Consider the following 14841-nt stretch of genomic DNA (forward strand, 5'->3'; position numbering starts at 1 on the left):
GCTCGTTATCCTTTTTGTCGTCTTTGTTCTGACTGACACTCGGTGATGTTTTCCAGGCCGACTATGAGAAGCTAAAGAGTCAAAGTGAGGCTGAGCTGAATTCCAAACTGGAATCCAAAACCAAAGGACTGGAGAAAATCGTGATGGAAAACGAACACCTGCGCAAGCGCATCAAAAGGGTAACGATGCTTTTTTACTTACGACAATAACAGTGTAACATTCAATGAAAAATGTTGGTTCATTGTTTGGTTAGAAAAGTTTTTCTGTGAACTTTCTACATCTCCTGTTGTCTCACCTGTGCATGTTTCATATTGCTAACAGGAAGCGGAGAATGCCGAGAGGCTGAGAGCCACCAAAATGAATCTGGAGGTGAGTAACGAGAAGCTCGAGGCAAAGCTGGAAGAAACCGACAAACGGCTTCTCGCAGCTCTGTCCTCGCCGCTCACAGAGGGAGCAGACAAGAACTGGAAGGCGTCTGTCGTAACAAGGTCAGAAAAAAATCATTCTTCTATTCTGTTGTTTACAGAAAGCCATCACCAATCATTCTTTCCCTCATTTCCCTGAATCGGTTTACACCTTCTCATTCGAGCCTTACCTTTCTTTCCCAGTGGGATGTAAAGCACAACATTGTGAGTCAGATTGTGGTTTTGTCTTCTGTCTGCAGAATGTATGAAAACAAAATGAAGGAACTGGAGACGGCGCTCTCACACAAGACCTCGAGCCTCGCCGAGCTCAAACAACAGCTGAAGGAGGCGAAGGAGCGGGAGGAAGGAGCTCAGACAAGCATGTGGAGGCTTGAAGATCAGGTACGTGCAAAACCTAAACCATGCAGGAAAATGGACCATAACAAACGGACATGGAACGTTTTGTATTCATCACATTACTCTTTCTTTAAAAGTCCCGGAACTACTCCCTGCCTCTACTGGTCACTCTACGCATCACTCACTACGTCAATATGGTGTATGACTGTGTTTAAATAACGCTTCCTCAGGTCGACAAGTTAAAAAGCAGATCTACTGCCTCAGAGAGTGAAACGAGACTCGCCAAAGAGTTCCAGGCAATGAGGTACGTGAAGAAAAACAAATCTGTGAGTTCTGTTATTGTCACATGACAATAGAGGGAAAGCTAAAGAAGCTAAAGAATTCATTGCCAGAGAGTATACTTAAGAGTTTCAGCAGCCAACCACAAGAAATAGATGCTTGGTTCTTACGTAAGGTCACGTAAGTGCAAAGTAGGATTTTCTGTTTTAACCACTATGCATGAAAGGGTTAACAAATGTATTAGACCACTACCCAAAGCCACAGCTGCCCTAAATTAACAGCACTGGTAATTATTAAAATCATTTCTTATGTTTCTCTACAGGTTAATACACCAGTATGTATAAGCTCTTTTAACCAAAATGATATTTTTAATGCTTTAAAAAAATTAATTATTGTTCTGTATGTACTGTTTTACAAAAAAAACAGGAAAAAATTGTAAAGTACATCATTATTTCTTCATTAAGATGTCAAATTATTGTTATTTACTTGCATTCCTAAGCATGAAACATGAGTTTAAGTGGTTGCATGTTGTGCTTGATTCATTTCTGACTTCTCAGAGACAAAAAGGGGAATTCAGTTTGTCATTTGCCAAATAAATAAAACAATTTTTAGTTTTGAAGGATTTCTAAAATATTTGTTACATTACATTTTACATTACATTACATGTCATTTAGCAGACGCTTTTATCCAAAGCGACTTACAATAAGTGCATTTAAACATTTGGGTACAAATAAGAGCTAGAAGTAAGTAAGAGCTTCAAGTAAATCAAACTATGAAGTGCTAGTCATAAGTGCGATATATATATATATATTTTTTTTTTTTGTCGTCGTCGTTATCGTCTTAGTCGAGGTAGAGTTGGAAGAAATGTGTTTTTAGTCGGCGGCGGAAGATGTGGAGGCTTTCCGCTGTCCGGATGTCGATGGGGAGCTCGTTCCACCATTTGGGAGCGAGTTACAATACATTTACATTGCAAATAAAGACAAAACACCATATTTGCATAGTTCCACAGTGCACTTTTAAGGGACCTTTTTAACAGGTGTGTAATGAAGTGAAGGTTCATTTGTCAAACATATAATATATGTGTTGGAAATGTTTAGATTATTATGCTCACATTTGCTCTTATCGCGGTGAATACGTGAGTAGAGAATAATAAGAATACATGCCAGTGGTTTTGTCTTGTCAAAACTGCAGCTAAAACTGAAAACCAGGAACATGACGGTACAAACTGAAGACGCCCTCTTGTCTCTCCAAGTTACCGTCTGTCACAAAAACAATTACCGCCTGGAAAACACCTTGAATGTGTCATCACGCGTACTGTGAAGCCCCCATCTCAAAGGACAGAAGAAGAAAACACACGGACATCCTCTGACATCTGGCATGTGTCTGTAGTGTCAAACGGTACAATCTGTATTCACTCTCATGTCAGACGACTGCAGAAATCGAACCCTTGTCAACTATTTTCTCACCGCACCAAAGTCCGTAGAGTAAATCTGTGATTTTACATCATGGCACACAGGCTTTTTTTTGGTGACTTTGTTTTTTTTTTTTTAGATTAGCCTCAGTGAGACAAACATATTAAAATAATCTCACTTTCCACTAAAAATGTAGATAGAAATGACCTTTATTTATGTTGCCTTTATGACCAAAGGTTGCTGAACACCGAGCTGCAGAAGGAGAACGCGGCTCTGAAGCAAAGACTGGACAAGTACAGTGAGCGCTACGGAGAGGCGTCTTCCAAACTCGGTGAGACTCCAAATCACCACTTTCTTCTTGTTTCTATAATCAAATGTTAACATTAATTTTGATGACAAGTCCTCACCAGATGTTGATCGAGACGAAAGTCCACTTTTGAAAATGCTGTCCTGCACGCTTACGGTTCCAAAATCAGGATTTCTAAAAGAATAATATTATTTAAAGCTGCAGTGTTCATTCATTATGTGATTTTGGTCGCAGTGTTCCCAAAATCCTGAACTATGACTTTAATAACGTTCCACTTCTTATTTTCTTAACGTATTGTACTGTAAGTGACGTGAAGCGTTTCTCTCCTCGCACTGATAGACGATGGAACGCTGGCAAACCTCCTGCAGGCGGCGGAGAGCGAGAAAGCCAAACTCCAAACCGAGGTGAGCAGGCTGACGAAAGCGCTGGAGAGCTTTGACCCGTCGTTTTTTGAGGAGCTTGAGGACTTGAAGTACAACTACAACGTGGAGGTGAAGAAGAACATTCTGCTGGAGCGAGAGCTGAGGAAAGTGTGCGGTCAGTTTGGTGTCGAGGTTCAAATGCCCCATGTGTCCATCAGTTAACTCGGGGGTCACCGTGACTGGTCACACTACACCCATATCATACATTTTTAGGCTTTAAATATCCACTAGGTCCTTAGCGACTGAGGTCATCTTCTGCCGTGATGTTGTTTTATACGAGACACTCACGAAATAGTGACGAGTGACTTGTAAAGCAGTTATTTTCGGTGTAACTGAATCATTAGAATCAGTCTGACACAGTCACTGAACTGAAATACAGTGGGAGCGGAACGGGGTCGTGATTTCGGTGGTGCGGACGCTACATAAACCAGACTCCTCTGTTAAATATTGAGATTTGAAACATTTCCTTGCTAAATGTTGGAGATGAACACGTTTTCAGGATTTTCAAATCTACAGTTTGGCATTGTTCGGTTTGATGTTGGTGTAGAGTCTAGCCGTGCCGAGCCAAGTCGTGCTGGAACTGTGTCGTGGAAAAGTGCCAAAAGAGGCTCCAAAAACCTTTTTTCAGGTGATTAAAACATAGAATTGCAAAATATAAATGATCATAAAATACATATATGACTTTAAATATTTCAATTTCTGTTGATACATTCCACCTAAATCTAAATTATCAGTTAAACCATAAAATTCATAAAATTAATTTCATGTAAGTAGATTTGATATTTATTGGCAAATGTCTTTGTTAGAAGATTGTAAAGTATAGTAAGGTTTCTTTAGCCTCTTTCTGAAGTTTGTATAAATGTAAGATATTTCCCTAGTGATTTAAAGAATTGTAGCATATAAATAAGAGGTTTATATTTGTTAAAATACATTGTCCTTCTATGTGAATGTCAATAAAGCAGTGTTGATACGATCACGTTCACACCTTTGACCTTTTAATTCTTCACTTAGGCAGTGAAACAAGTGTCGGATAAGATACAGTATTTATTTACAGTATATTATTATATCACTCGCAGTGCTCAGCCATTTGTTACACTAAGAGGTACATTCCCATATCGCAGTAAGACTAAAGAATAAATCGTGTCGTGCTAACCTGATTATTTGATTTTTACAACTGCACAATAACCAAGTGACCCTGTGCTCAGAAAAAAAATGTTGGCATGCAAATGCAGCATCTGGGTTTTTTTATACTTTATTTTTGTCATATATATGAACATAAAACAAGCAAAGGGCTAGGACGTGCCAGTACACACATTTTGAAAATAAGAACATTACACAATACAAATTTAAATATTGGACAAAGATAACCCAAGTTAACACAAAATGCAGTTTTTAAGTGATGATTTTATTTATTATGGGGGAAAAAAACTATCCAAACCTACATGGCCCCATGTGTAAAATCATGAGGTAACTGTGGTTAGTCACATTTTTTGGAAAATTTCACTTGCCACATCCAGGCCTGATTACTGCCAGACCTATTGAATCAAGAGATCACTTAAATAGAACCTGTCAGACAAAGTGAAAAAGATCCCGAAAAAGGAAGACATCATGCTGCGATCTAAAGCAGTGTTTCCCAACCCTGGTCCTCAGGGAACACTGCCCTGCATGTTTTAGATGCTGATTCAGATAAACAGCTCGTTACCAGGCTTCTGCAGAGCTCGTTGACGAGCTGACCCTCTGAACACAAATGTAAATATATGAATGTGAAACCTAGATTTATTCATAATCACCAAAGCCCTTAATATAATGAAAGGTAAAAATGTTGAAATGAATGAATGAAATCTTGTTTTAATCATGAAAAAAGCTTCAAACCGATTAATCGATTATCAAAATAGTTGTCGATCAATTTAGTAATCGATTAATAATCGATTAATCGATTAATCGTTTCAGCTCTAATCTAAAACAAAAGCCCTTGTAACTTTTCTTTTTTCCCTTTTTATTTTATTTTGTTTTTCCTTTTTTTTTCTCATGCAAGTTTCTCTTCTGCATTCTACCCATGCACCTGCTCATTTGAAATCTTTAAAAAAAGTTCTAAGCCTTGTTGTTTGTACATTCTTTGGTAAAGAATAATAATAAAAAAAAACCTTCTGAATGGCTAAAGAAAACCAAAATGAAGACTTTGGAGCGGCCTAGTCAAAGTCCTGACCTGAATCCTATTGATACGCTGTGGCATGACCTTAAAAGGCGGCTCATGCCCAAAAACCCTCAAATGTGGCTGCATTACAACAATTCTGCAAAAATGAGTGGGCCAAAATTCCTCCACAGCGATCAGGGTACAATCCGTGTATCAATCCGTTTATCATTCGTTTTTCAAAATAAAACCAGAAATTAAAAAAACTACTTGTTTTCTCAATATTCGTTTACAAAATCAAAATGAAAAAACGGATAACGACTCGTTTTTCCAATTTCCGATTTTGTGCTAAAATGAAAAATGGAAAAAACGGATAACGAGCGTTTCCCGTTTAATCCAATTTTGATAAATGCAAGTTACGTGACCGGAAGTGACCTGTGACCGGATGAGACAAGAAGAAGAAGACTACCTGTGATCGGGAAGGGAAGCATAAGCTTGGGACAACGACAAAAACGTAAAAAATTGACATTTATGTTCTTTTTAATGGGAGTAAGAGAGTCAAGTGAACCGTCATTCGTCTTCGCGTGGTCAAGCCATCCGCAACAACGTTTTTAAGTGCGCCCGTGTAGTCAAATTTAAGGTGAATGCGCGGAGTCGACTGATAATGTCAGCGCTCGTTTGATACCGAGCGAGATCACTTCCGGTTTTCAAAATAAAGACGTTACTAAGACAAGTACAATCAATCGAGCTTATTTTAAGACTCTGATTTTTACTGTATTATAACAACACATTGGCCCATAAGTTCTGACAGTGGTTGACAAAGTTGACCTCAGGAGCATGCTGACTACTCCCTCACTCATTATCAAACAATTTTACTGTATCTCTACTAGCATAGTTTCACTGTTGTACATTTTATGTTTACTTTTTATGTTTAAAATATATATTTATTTGTATTGTATTGCTGCTGTGTCAAAACAATTTCCTCTCGGGGATGGATAAAGTATTTATATTCTATTCTATCATTTTTGAGAAATTAAGCCTCAAAGCTCCACCTGAAATTAAAGGGGACATATTACGCAAAATCAACTTTTTAACCATTTTAATACTTATATTTGGGACTCTGGAGGCCCTACCAGTCACCAAAGTGTGGAAAAAGAATACTCCGTCATGTTTTCGTGGTTCCCCTTAGTGTAAGTATAGGCGATAAAACACTCGATGTTGAATTCCCTGCGCTTATGACGTCATAATGCGCATTTCACCGCGAATGTTACCGCCCCACCAGTAAGTTTACTTCGAGAACTCCACCTTAGCTCCACCTTGTCCCTGCGAGAGTGCAGGCGAGGGAGGAAGAGCGGTATTATGTCAACGCGGAGGGACAAGTGTGCTGTTCGTGGCTGCACAGTGGAGCACAGTGTTTTACACAAACTTCCACAGAGGATTTTATATATGAAGCTAATGTGCCGGATAAAGTCAGCAAACGTGTGTTCGTGTGTTCGCACTAGACTGCGGCCAGCGGTAGCCGTATTTAGTCAGGGGACGTATTTCACCGACGTACAAACACACACACGTTGTTAAGAAAAGGTCACATAGATCTCATAACTGACCATTCTGACACGTCCTAATTAAAAATATTTGTTCAGTACGTCCTCCATGACCGGAGCACAGACTCAGTCTGATACAATCACATATACAGCGGCGAGCGGCAGCCGCTCGCCACTGGCGATCAGCGGTGCTGCACTCTCTGTGCAGAGGTGCTGCACTCTCTGTGAAAATCAGCTGATCGCCACCGCTGATCGCCAGCGGCGAGCCGCCTAAACGGCCGCTGTATGCGACTGATCGCCAGCTCCGGTGCAGACCGGTGACTATGCTCCGGAGACCTCGCCACCGCGGCACCGCTGATCGCCACCGCGGCACCGCTGATCGCCAGCGGCGAGCCGCCTAAACGGCCGCTGTATGCGACTGATCGCCAGCTCCGGTGCAGACCGGTGACGGTATGCACCGGAGCTGGCGATCAGTCGCATACAGCGGCCGTTTAGGCAGCTCGCCGCTCGCCGCTGGCGATCAGCGGTGCCGCGGTGCCGAGGTCTCCGGAGCATAGTCACCGGTCTGATACAGTAACATACAGCGCCAGCTTATGCAGCTCGCTGCGCGCCGCTGGCGATCAGTGGTGCTGTTCCTAAGTGTTTTTAACTGATTAACAGTTCGGCACTGTTCGGCTCGATCCTTATGTAGAACGTCTCTTCCTGTGACGGCACTCTGGCTGTTTTCTGCGCACGCTGCCATGTTGATATTGTCGGAGAACTAGTGGAGGGAGGGGGAGACGAATAGAGCTGTAAAGCGCTGTAAAGAGGACAAATCAGAAACTCCCTGGAAGAAGTGGGTGTGTGTTTGCCTGTGTCTCATTTGCATGTAAAGGGACCATGCACGAAAACCGAGCGTTCTGAAAGGGGCGGGCTTAGCAGGGTTATTGAACTGCTATGATGCTTCATCCTTATGGTATTTTGACCAAGGCATGTCACTGACATGTTCATTAGGACACCAGGGAACTATTTTAATGGGGGAAATAGGGTATAATATGTCCCCTTTAATCAATTTTCATGTTCTCATTGAAATGCTGCCACCTGCTGGAGGAACGTTTCCACTTCATCAAGCTGCTGAACGGATCCACTTGTAGTTTGTATCTTAAAAGTATAAACATAGATGATTCATTTCAAAAGTTTTGTGTAAATTGTCACAGTTGTTTACTGTCATGAGACTGTTACTGTAGAGAATGGAGTGCATTTCACAGTTGGACACACTAACTTTTTTTTCTTAATATTATTTCACTTGTGCACCTTAGCATCACCAAAGATGGACAATCACAGTATAAGTATATCTTTTTTTTAAAAGATATACAATTTGGAGAATTATTTACATGTAGCATCACAGGATTATGTTTGTGTCAAAAATGTCCAAATACAAACTGTCAAAAAAAGTCATACTATATAATATGTCGTCCAAAATCACCAAAAAAAGTCATAGTATAGTATGTCGTCCAAAATCAGTCAAAAAAAGTCATAGTATAGTATGTCGTCCAAAATCACTTAAAAAAAGTCAATAGTATAGTATGTCGTCCAAAATCAGTCAAAAAAAGTCATAGTATAGTATGTCGTCCAAAATCAGTCAAAAAAAGTCATAGTATAGTATGTCGTCCAAAATCAGTCAAAAAAGTCAGAGTTTAGTATGTGGTCCAAAATCTGTCAAAAAGTCATAGGATAGTATGTCGTCCAAAATCAGTCAAAAAAGTCAGAGTTTAGTATGTGGTCCAAAATCAGTCAAAAAGTCATAGTATAGTATGTTGTCCAAAATCAGTCCAAAAAGTCATAGTATAGTATGTCGTCCAAAATCAGACAAAAAGTCATAGTATAGTATGTCGTCCAAAATCAGTCAAAAAAGTCAGAGTTTAGTATGTGGTCCAAAATCAGTTCAAAAAGTCATAGTATAGTATGTCGTCCAAAATCAGTTCAAAAAGTCAGAGTATAGTATGTCGTCCAAAATCAGTTCAAAAAGTCATAGTATAGTATGTCGTCCAAAATCAGTTCAAAAAGTCAGAGTATAGTATGTCGTCCAAAATCAGACAAAAAGTCATAGTATAGTATGTTGTCCAAAATCAGTTTAAAAAGTCAGAGTATAGTATGTCGTCCAAAATCAGTTTAAAAAGTCAGAGTATACTATGTCGTCCAAAATCAGACAAAAAGTCATAGTATAGTATGTTGTCCAAAATCAGTCCAAAAAGTCAGAGTATAGTATGTCGTCCAAAATCAGACAAAAAGTCATAGTATAGTATGTCGTCCAAAATCAGTTTAAAAAGTCATAGTATAGCATGTCGTCCAAAATCAGTCAAAATCAGATTTTTTGGTGTTTTTGGGTCATCTGTTATTGAAAGACGTCCAACAGATCCTGAGGTCAGGGGTTCAAATCTTGGATTAAACAACTTTTTAAGCACAACATTCAACACACAGAGTGAATTGGTCTGAGAAAACCTGAGGAAGAGTGTGGACAGTTAGCTCAGCTGGTTAGAGAGCAGCCTTTCAGTCATTTAACCTGTCATTTTGATGTTTACCCTGAGGTAAGATGTAAAGACCAAAGAAATGTTGGAATTGTAAGTCTGTCTGATTTATCTGGCTGTGTTTGTATGTACTGTTTTTCAAATGCATTCTGGATTTCCTCTAATTTAGTAGTTACCTTGTTTGTTAGACTCATCTACTGCTAGATATGTGTGTTGTGGCTGAGGTGGTTGTATTTAAGTAATGGTAGTTAAGGTTTAGTATAGTTGTATGAGGTACTGACACATTTTCAGCGCTGACCGCAACATTTCTGCTCCCCGTGTTGCACCGAGAACTATCCTGAAACAGTGGCTCAGTGATTTACCTCATGGCACATAAGAGTCGATCCACTGCTGCATCTATCAGTAACTTCAAATTGTGTGACTTCTATGTTTGAAAACCTCAATTCAGGTTTATTCAAGTGACACAAACTTAAAAAAATGAGGCCCTATGAACTCAAATCATAATAGACTTAAGCGGATGTAGAGTGTAATAGGTGAGCCTCGTGTTACATGGTTAAAATCCATTTTTCTTGTGTCCTTACTGTACAATTACACTTTAACAAGCCTGGACTATCCCTTTGTAAAGTTTTGAAAATAACTGCAAAGCAAATGGGAAAACTGTCTCATGCCTCAATGTGATATCACTCAAATGGAAATTCTGTCATGAAACAATTGGACTTCACTGGTTTCCACAGCTTCAAACAGTCAGTGTCACACCACTCGTTTGGAATTTCAGCTCAAACTATCAGTGAAGGGACACATCCTCACAGGGTTTCCAGGAGAGACTTCGGCAAAGGGAACGTTTCATCTTGGCACACCTTTAAGGTTCAAACTGGATGTCCTGAAGCCGGCTGAAGGTGTGTCCATTCAGGTTGGACAAAGACATGAACAGGTCTTTGCTGCTGTTGCACTCGTCGCCAGTCCAGTCGACACGAACGACCACGGACCTGTCGCCAAGGTACGATCCCCCGTCTGGCCACGTCAGTCCCAAGTGATGACGATGGACCTGCCAAACAGCAGGAGAACAGCTCAATTACAATACATGAGCGTACATTTTACAAAAATACACCCAGTCACTCTCCTGCACCAAAGTCCATAAAGAAAATCAGGGTTTTTGAGGTTTCAGGGACATGGGAGATGCTGGGCTACTTCGTTTGATAATAATAACACGTTAAGACTTCATGAAAGAGGCAGCAGTGGATCAACAACTCCTGTGTGCTGTGATGTAAAATATGTGATTTTCTCTATGGACTTTGGAGCGAGACAGTTAACAAAAAGACACAAACTTCTATTTTCAGTTAAAAGTGGCTGTCTATTTCTTCTTCCTCAGATATCATGGACAAAAGCAGGCATAGATGTGATCAAAATTAACAGATTAAAATCTGTTTTACTTGTAACACTGCTGTTAGGAGCCCACTATTTCTTTGTCTGGTTTCCTTCACGTTGACACATTGCTTCCATTTGTATTAACTAAAGATAATGGAAATTATCCCCACCCGGCCAAAAAAAAGGGCTGGGGTACCCCTGAGCAAGGTACCCAACCCCCAATGCTCCCCGGGCACTACTCAGTGTGGCAGCCCACTGCTCCTAATTCTAGGATGGGTCAAATGCAGAGGAATGCTTTCCCTAAGGGGATTAATAAAATTAAATTCTTAAATACTCTTGAGTCATAATCAAATAGTGAGGCAGCTAAACTCTTCACACTCAATGTGTGCACATGAATTGAATTCAGATTAAACCGTATATAGACTCAACCCACTTTGATGAGCGTGCCGTCGTCACAGTGCCAGACGATGCCCTCGACTCGGCCCTCTTGACTCTGATGGAACCAAGAGCACAGCTGCTGGAAGTCCACTGGTGGAGGGTTCCTGATTTGAATGCTCCCGTGTGACACCAGGCAGTGAATGGGCTGCTTCTTACTCCCCAGTCCTGTCATGACGAGCGAGATTCAGCTTAAAATACTCCCATTTTACACAGAACGTCCATAAAACTAATTTATGTCGATGTATTTGCTGTACTTAGATGCAACGCAAACAAAAATGTGACCCTTCTCACCAAGTTTCACTCATGGCAACTAAAGCGTATTCAGGCTTTTGATATTACATTTTATGCGTAGCCTGGCAAGTATAAATATAAATATTACCATAAGGATTCCCGTTGACATTGGTTCCTATGAGCTCCAGGGTCTGCTCCATGAGGTCAGCCAGTGGAACATCTGCAATATCCAGCATGTCTTCATCATCTGCGTTAGGCCTGAGAACAAGGGCAGCACCAGATCCGTAGTCCACCACAGAGGAGTGCCAACAGTACTGTTTGTTGTTGTTCTCCACCGGCACCCAGCCTGAACAATGACATCAATCCAAAAAAGGGTCAATCGACCAAATCTAGGCAGCAAGTAAGAATTCAAGTAAGCATATTACCTCACATGAGAAAATGAAGCAGGTTTTATGAAGATGTGGTTTTTGTCTCTTAACAATACATGTGCCAGTCACAAACAATTATATTTTGTCGTGTGTTGTGAAGTTAACGTCTTCATCTAGATGTTTCGTCAACTGTCAGGCCAAAACATGTTCTCCGTGTTGCTCTCTTTATTTAAACCAATGCACTGATTACCTACTTTTCAGTAAAGGTAAGCTCAAGATCTCTTCCTCCTCAACTATGAGCACAAACATAGACTTAAATTACAAATAAGTGCAAAAAACAAACTAACAGTACTACTGGAGGAGCAGCTGGAGTTGTGTTGCCACACAGAAACGAGTGAGACGTTTAACCAGCGCAGAAGCTGAAGACATTGCATGGCTCGTTTTAGTTTTTGTCGAGCAACAGAGTATGAAGAAGAACCTGGGATGTGACCGAGTTCATCAGGCATGGGATGGCCATTGTGGTGTTTGACCCTGTGAGCTGGGATCCACGTCTCTGGCACCATCTTAAAGTCTTCCTCTACGTTCCATGGGAAACCTGAAAAGAGCCCTGATGTGATTAAATCACTCTTTAAGTTTTTTAAGTCTGGTTGTATAACGTGCTAATACAAAAAGCCAGACAACGTTTTCCTACTGGTAACTTAAATTTGTAAACTCTTAATTCTCCAAAATGCTTTGAGAAAAACATTTTTTTTTTAGCTTGAGGGGAAACGGAAACTGCTGGTCTACTGTTGCCACTTTTGGTAACTGGCAGAAAATCCAGCAGAAAATCCTGTCCGAGAGAAAACATGGTTATTATATTCTGACTGTGTCTGTACCTCAAACAACCACACTTCTACATACACATTAACTATCCCTTTAAGCCATTCCACCCTTCCATCCTGTAGAAAGTATCACGTTCTACCTTTACAGGTCCTGTGAGAGTGCTGGTACTTTTTAAACCTCTTCTCTGCTTGTTTGTTAGGCTTTCTGTCAAGTCGAGCCCAGAGGTACGGCTTCCCTAGAGAAAAATCCCAAAGAAAATGCATTAATTAGTACATCCATCTGTACTTACTATGCATATTATAAACACTTGTAATGCAACAATACCCCCGCAATAACCACCATAAAGAGTAATAGGTTTCCTCTGATGCTATAAAATCATTATAAATGTTTGTCACAACCCTGTCCAGTTTGAAAAGTTAACTGTGGCCGAAACTTACCTTTATAAAGTGTAACATAACAGCAGGTGCCATCCATCTTTTCTGTGGCAAGTGCACCATCGACATTGGCCTCCAAAGCCACAGGGTTCACACGTGGAGTGGCGACTACCTGAAATTGCTGAAAACAGTTTCCATTTTTAAGTACAATGTGATTTTTTCTTTTTCTCTAAATCAAATCCAGTGAATGTCTTATTGGCTATTACAAAAAACTATCAGTGAAAGTTAAATGGAAATGTTTTTGCAATTCTTTTTGAGGATTAAGGATGGGAATCACAAGGATCCTCTCAATATGATACATCGTACATGGTCCACGATACCAATAATATCAGCAATAAGGATTCTGTGATAATCAATATATTGCAAGACAATCATATAGCGATACATCACGATATCTGTCTGACTGAAAGAACCAAAACGTCCGTGAAAAGTTAAAAGTGCAGGATTTCTCTATTTATTCACAACAAAGAGAACAAAGTGCATAAAGTCTATGTATTGAACGTAGATGGGGCATCTCTTAACGTCGCTTTCTCCACCATTAGCTCGCTGTAAACTCACTCTTCTTCAGCCAGATAACTTCCACCCAAGTTTCCCCTCATTCAGTTGAGCAGCGAGTGAAATTAGCAGTGTGTGTTTACCTTAAAGCGCCTTCATTTCCAATCCAATCCAACTTTATTTATAAAAAACTTTAAAAAACAACAACAGCTGAAACAAAGTGCTGTACATCAGAGATAAATAAGACAAATAAAATATAAAAATGACATCATATACCTAACAAACAAACAATAAAACATACAAGATACTGTATTTTATACTGGGTCGAAAGCCAAAGAGTAAAAATGGGTTTTATGTGTGATGTGTAATTTGTTCATTTAAAAATCAATATTTGTCCTGATGTATCGATTATCGTATTGCACGAGGAAGGACGACAATATATCACCAAATCAATATTTTTGACCCACCCATACTTAATATATGTTAAGTTAACAAACTACTGTTGGTACATTCAGCATTGTTGTTATTGTTATTTTTGACTGTATTTGTCACCAGTCTTTTGTGTTTACTATCGTCGTTTGTATACATCTGACATTTCATATTTTCAGTCCAGGTCAGTTATTTTTGTCCTTTTCGTGGGTTTATGAATATAAACCCAACGTGAAAAACGTCATGTCAGTGTGTGAATAACTTACACACTGTCCCACGTTGACACAGCGGTTCACAACTGGAGGTGACTGTGTGTCAGTGGGTGTGTGTGTGTGTGTGTGTTGGTGTGCAGCAGAGCTCACCTGACACTCTCTTTTTCTGGACTGTTCTTCCTTCACCTCCGTCACAAAGACACACGGTACCTTGTGCTGCACACAGCCCCGACGCCGCATCTCTGCCTCCGACAAGTGTCCACCTGTAGTGGAACCCGTTTGCCGCTGACAACTGCGGATTTTTATCTTAGCGACGTTTCGGCAACATGTTCATGTATTGATGTACACAGGAGATGTCCGGTCACGTGGTCCGTTACTTCTTCTTCTTCTTCACAGCACGTCGTTTAACCCCGGAAACTCTCGCGCCATCTTGCTGCGAGTATGTGTTCGTGTTCGTGTTCGTTCGTGCGTGTGTGAGTGTTCTTGTATTTGTTGCTTTGAGAGGACATTTTATAAACCATACAAAGTGAGGACATCTTCACATCTTTTAATGGCCTCTTTAGGTTTAAGACCTGGTTTTAGGTTTAGTGTTATAATTAGGTTTAGATAGATAGATAGATAGATAGATAGATAGATAGATAGATAGATAGATACTTTATTCATCTCACAGAGAAATTCACACATATG

The 14841-nt window shown here is 40.1% G+C and overlaps 2 protein-coding genes and 1 long non-coding RNA gene across 6 annotated transcripts in view; 2 read left to right on the forward strand and 1 right to left on the reverse strand.

Moving 5' to 3' along the window:
• cep290 (centrosomal protein 290) overlaps positions 1-4163 on the forward strand; it is a 29017-nt gene extending 24854 nt beyond the window's left edge. For all 4 annotated transcript variants that reach the window (XM_058644502.1, XM_058644504.1, XM_058644503.1 and 1 more), the window contains 6 exons: positions 57-179; positions 322-488; positions 665-806; positions 992-1065; positions 2689-2783; positions 3099-4163. In XM_058644502.1, coding sequence (XP_058500485.1) covers positions 57-179; positions 322-488; positions 665-806; positions 992-1065; positions 2689-2783; positions 3099-3343 — 846 coding nt within the window. In that variant the 3' untranslated portion in view covers positions 3344-4163. The remainder of the gene's footprint in view (positions 1-56; positions 180-321; positions 489-664; positions 807-991; positions 1066-2688; positions 2784-3098) is intronic.
• A 3739-nt stretch (positions 4164-7902) lies between these two features.
• LOC131470649 (uncharacterized) lies at positions 7903-9153 on the forward strand. The gene is made up of 2 exons (XR_009241909.1): positions 7903-8851; positions 8891-9153. It is a non-coding gene; the product is annotated as an uncharacterized LOC131470649 (long non-coding RNA).
• Positions 9154-9782: 629 nt separating this feature from the next.
• Positions 9783-14527, reverse strand: rlig1 (RNA 5'-phosphate and 3'-OH ligase 1). The gene is made up of 7 exons (XM_058646613.1): positions 14305-14527; positions 13022-13139; positions 12724-12819; positions 12241-12357; positions 11543-11740; positions 11159-11328; positions 9783-10405 (listed from the first exon to the last, which is right to left on the reverse strand). Exons 1-7 carry the CDS (start codon positions 14392-14394, stop codon positions 10220-10222), a joined length of 975 nt encoding a protein of 324 aa, XP_058502596.1. The 5' UTR covers positions 14395-14527; the 3' UTR covers positions 9783-10219.
• Between the last annotated feature and the right edge of the window lie 314 nt (positions 14528-14841).

The sequence above is a fragment of the Solea solea genome, chromosome 12 (assembly GCF_958295425.1).
Source record: "Solea solea chromosome 12, fSolSol10.1, whole genome shotgun sequence".
NCBI lineage: Eukaryota > Metazoa > Chordata > Actinopteri > Pleuronectiformes > Soleidae > Solea > Solea solea.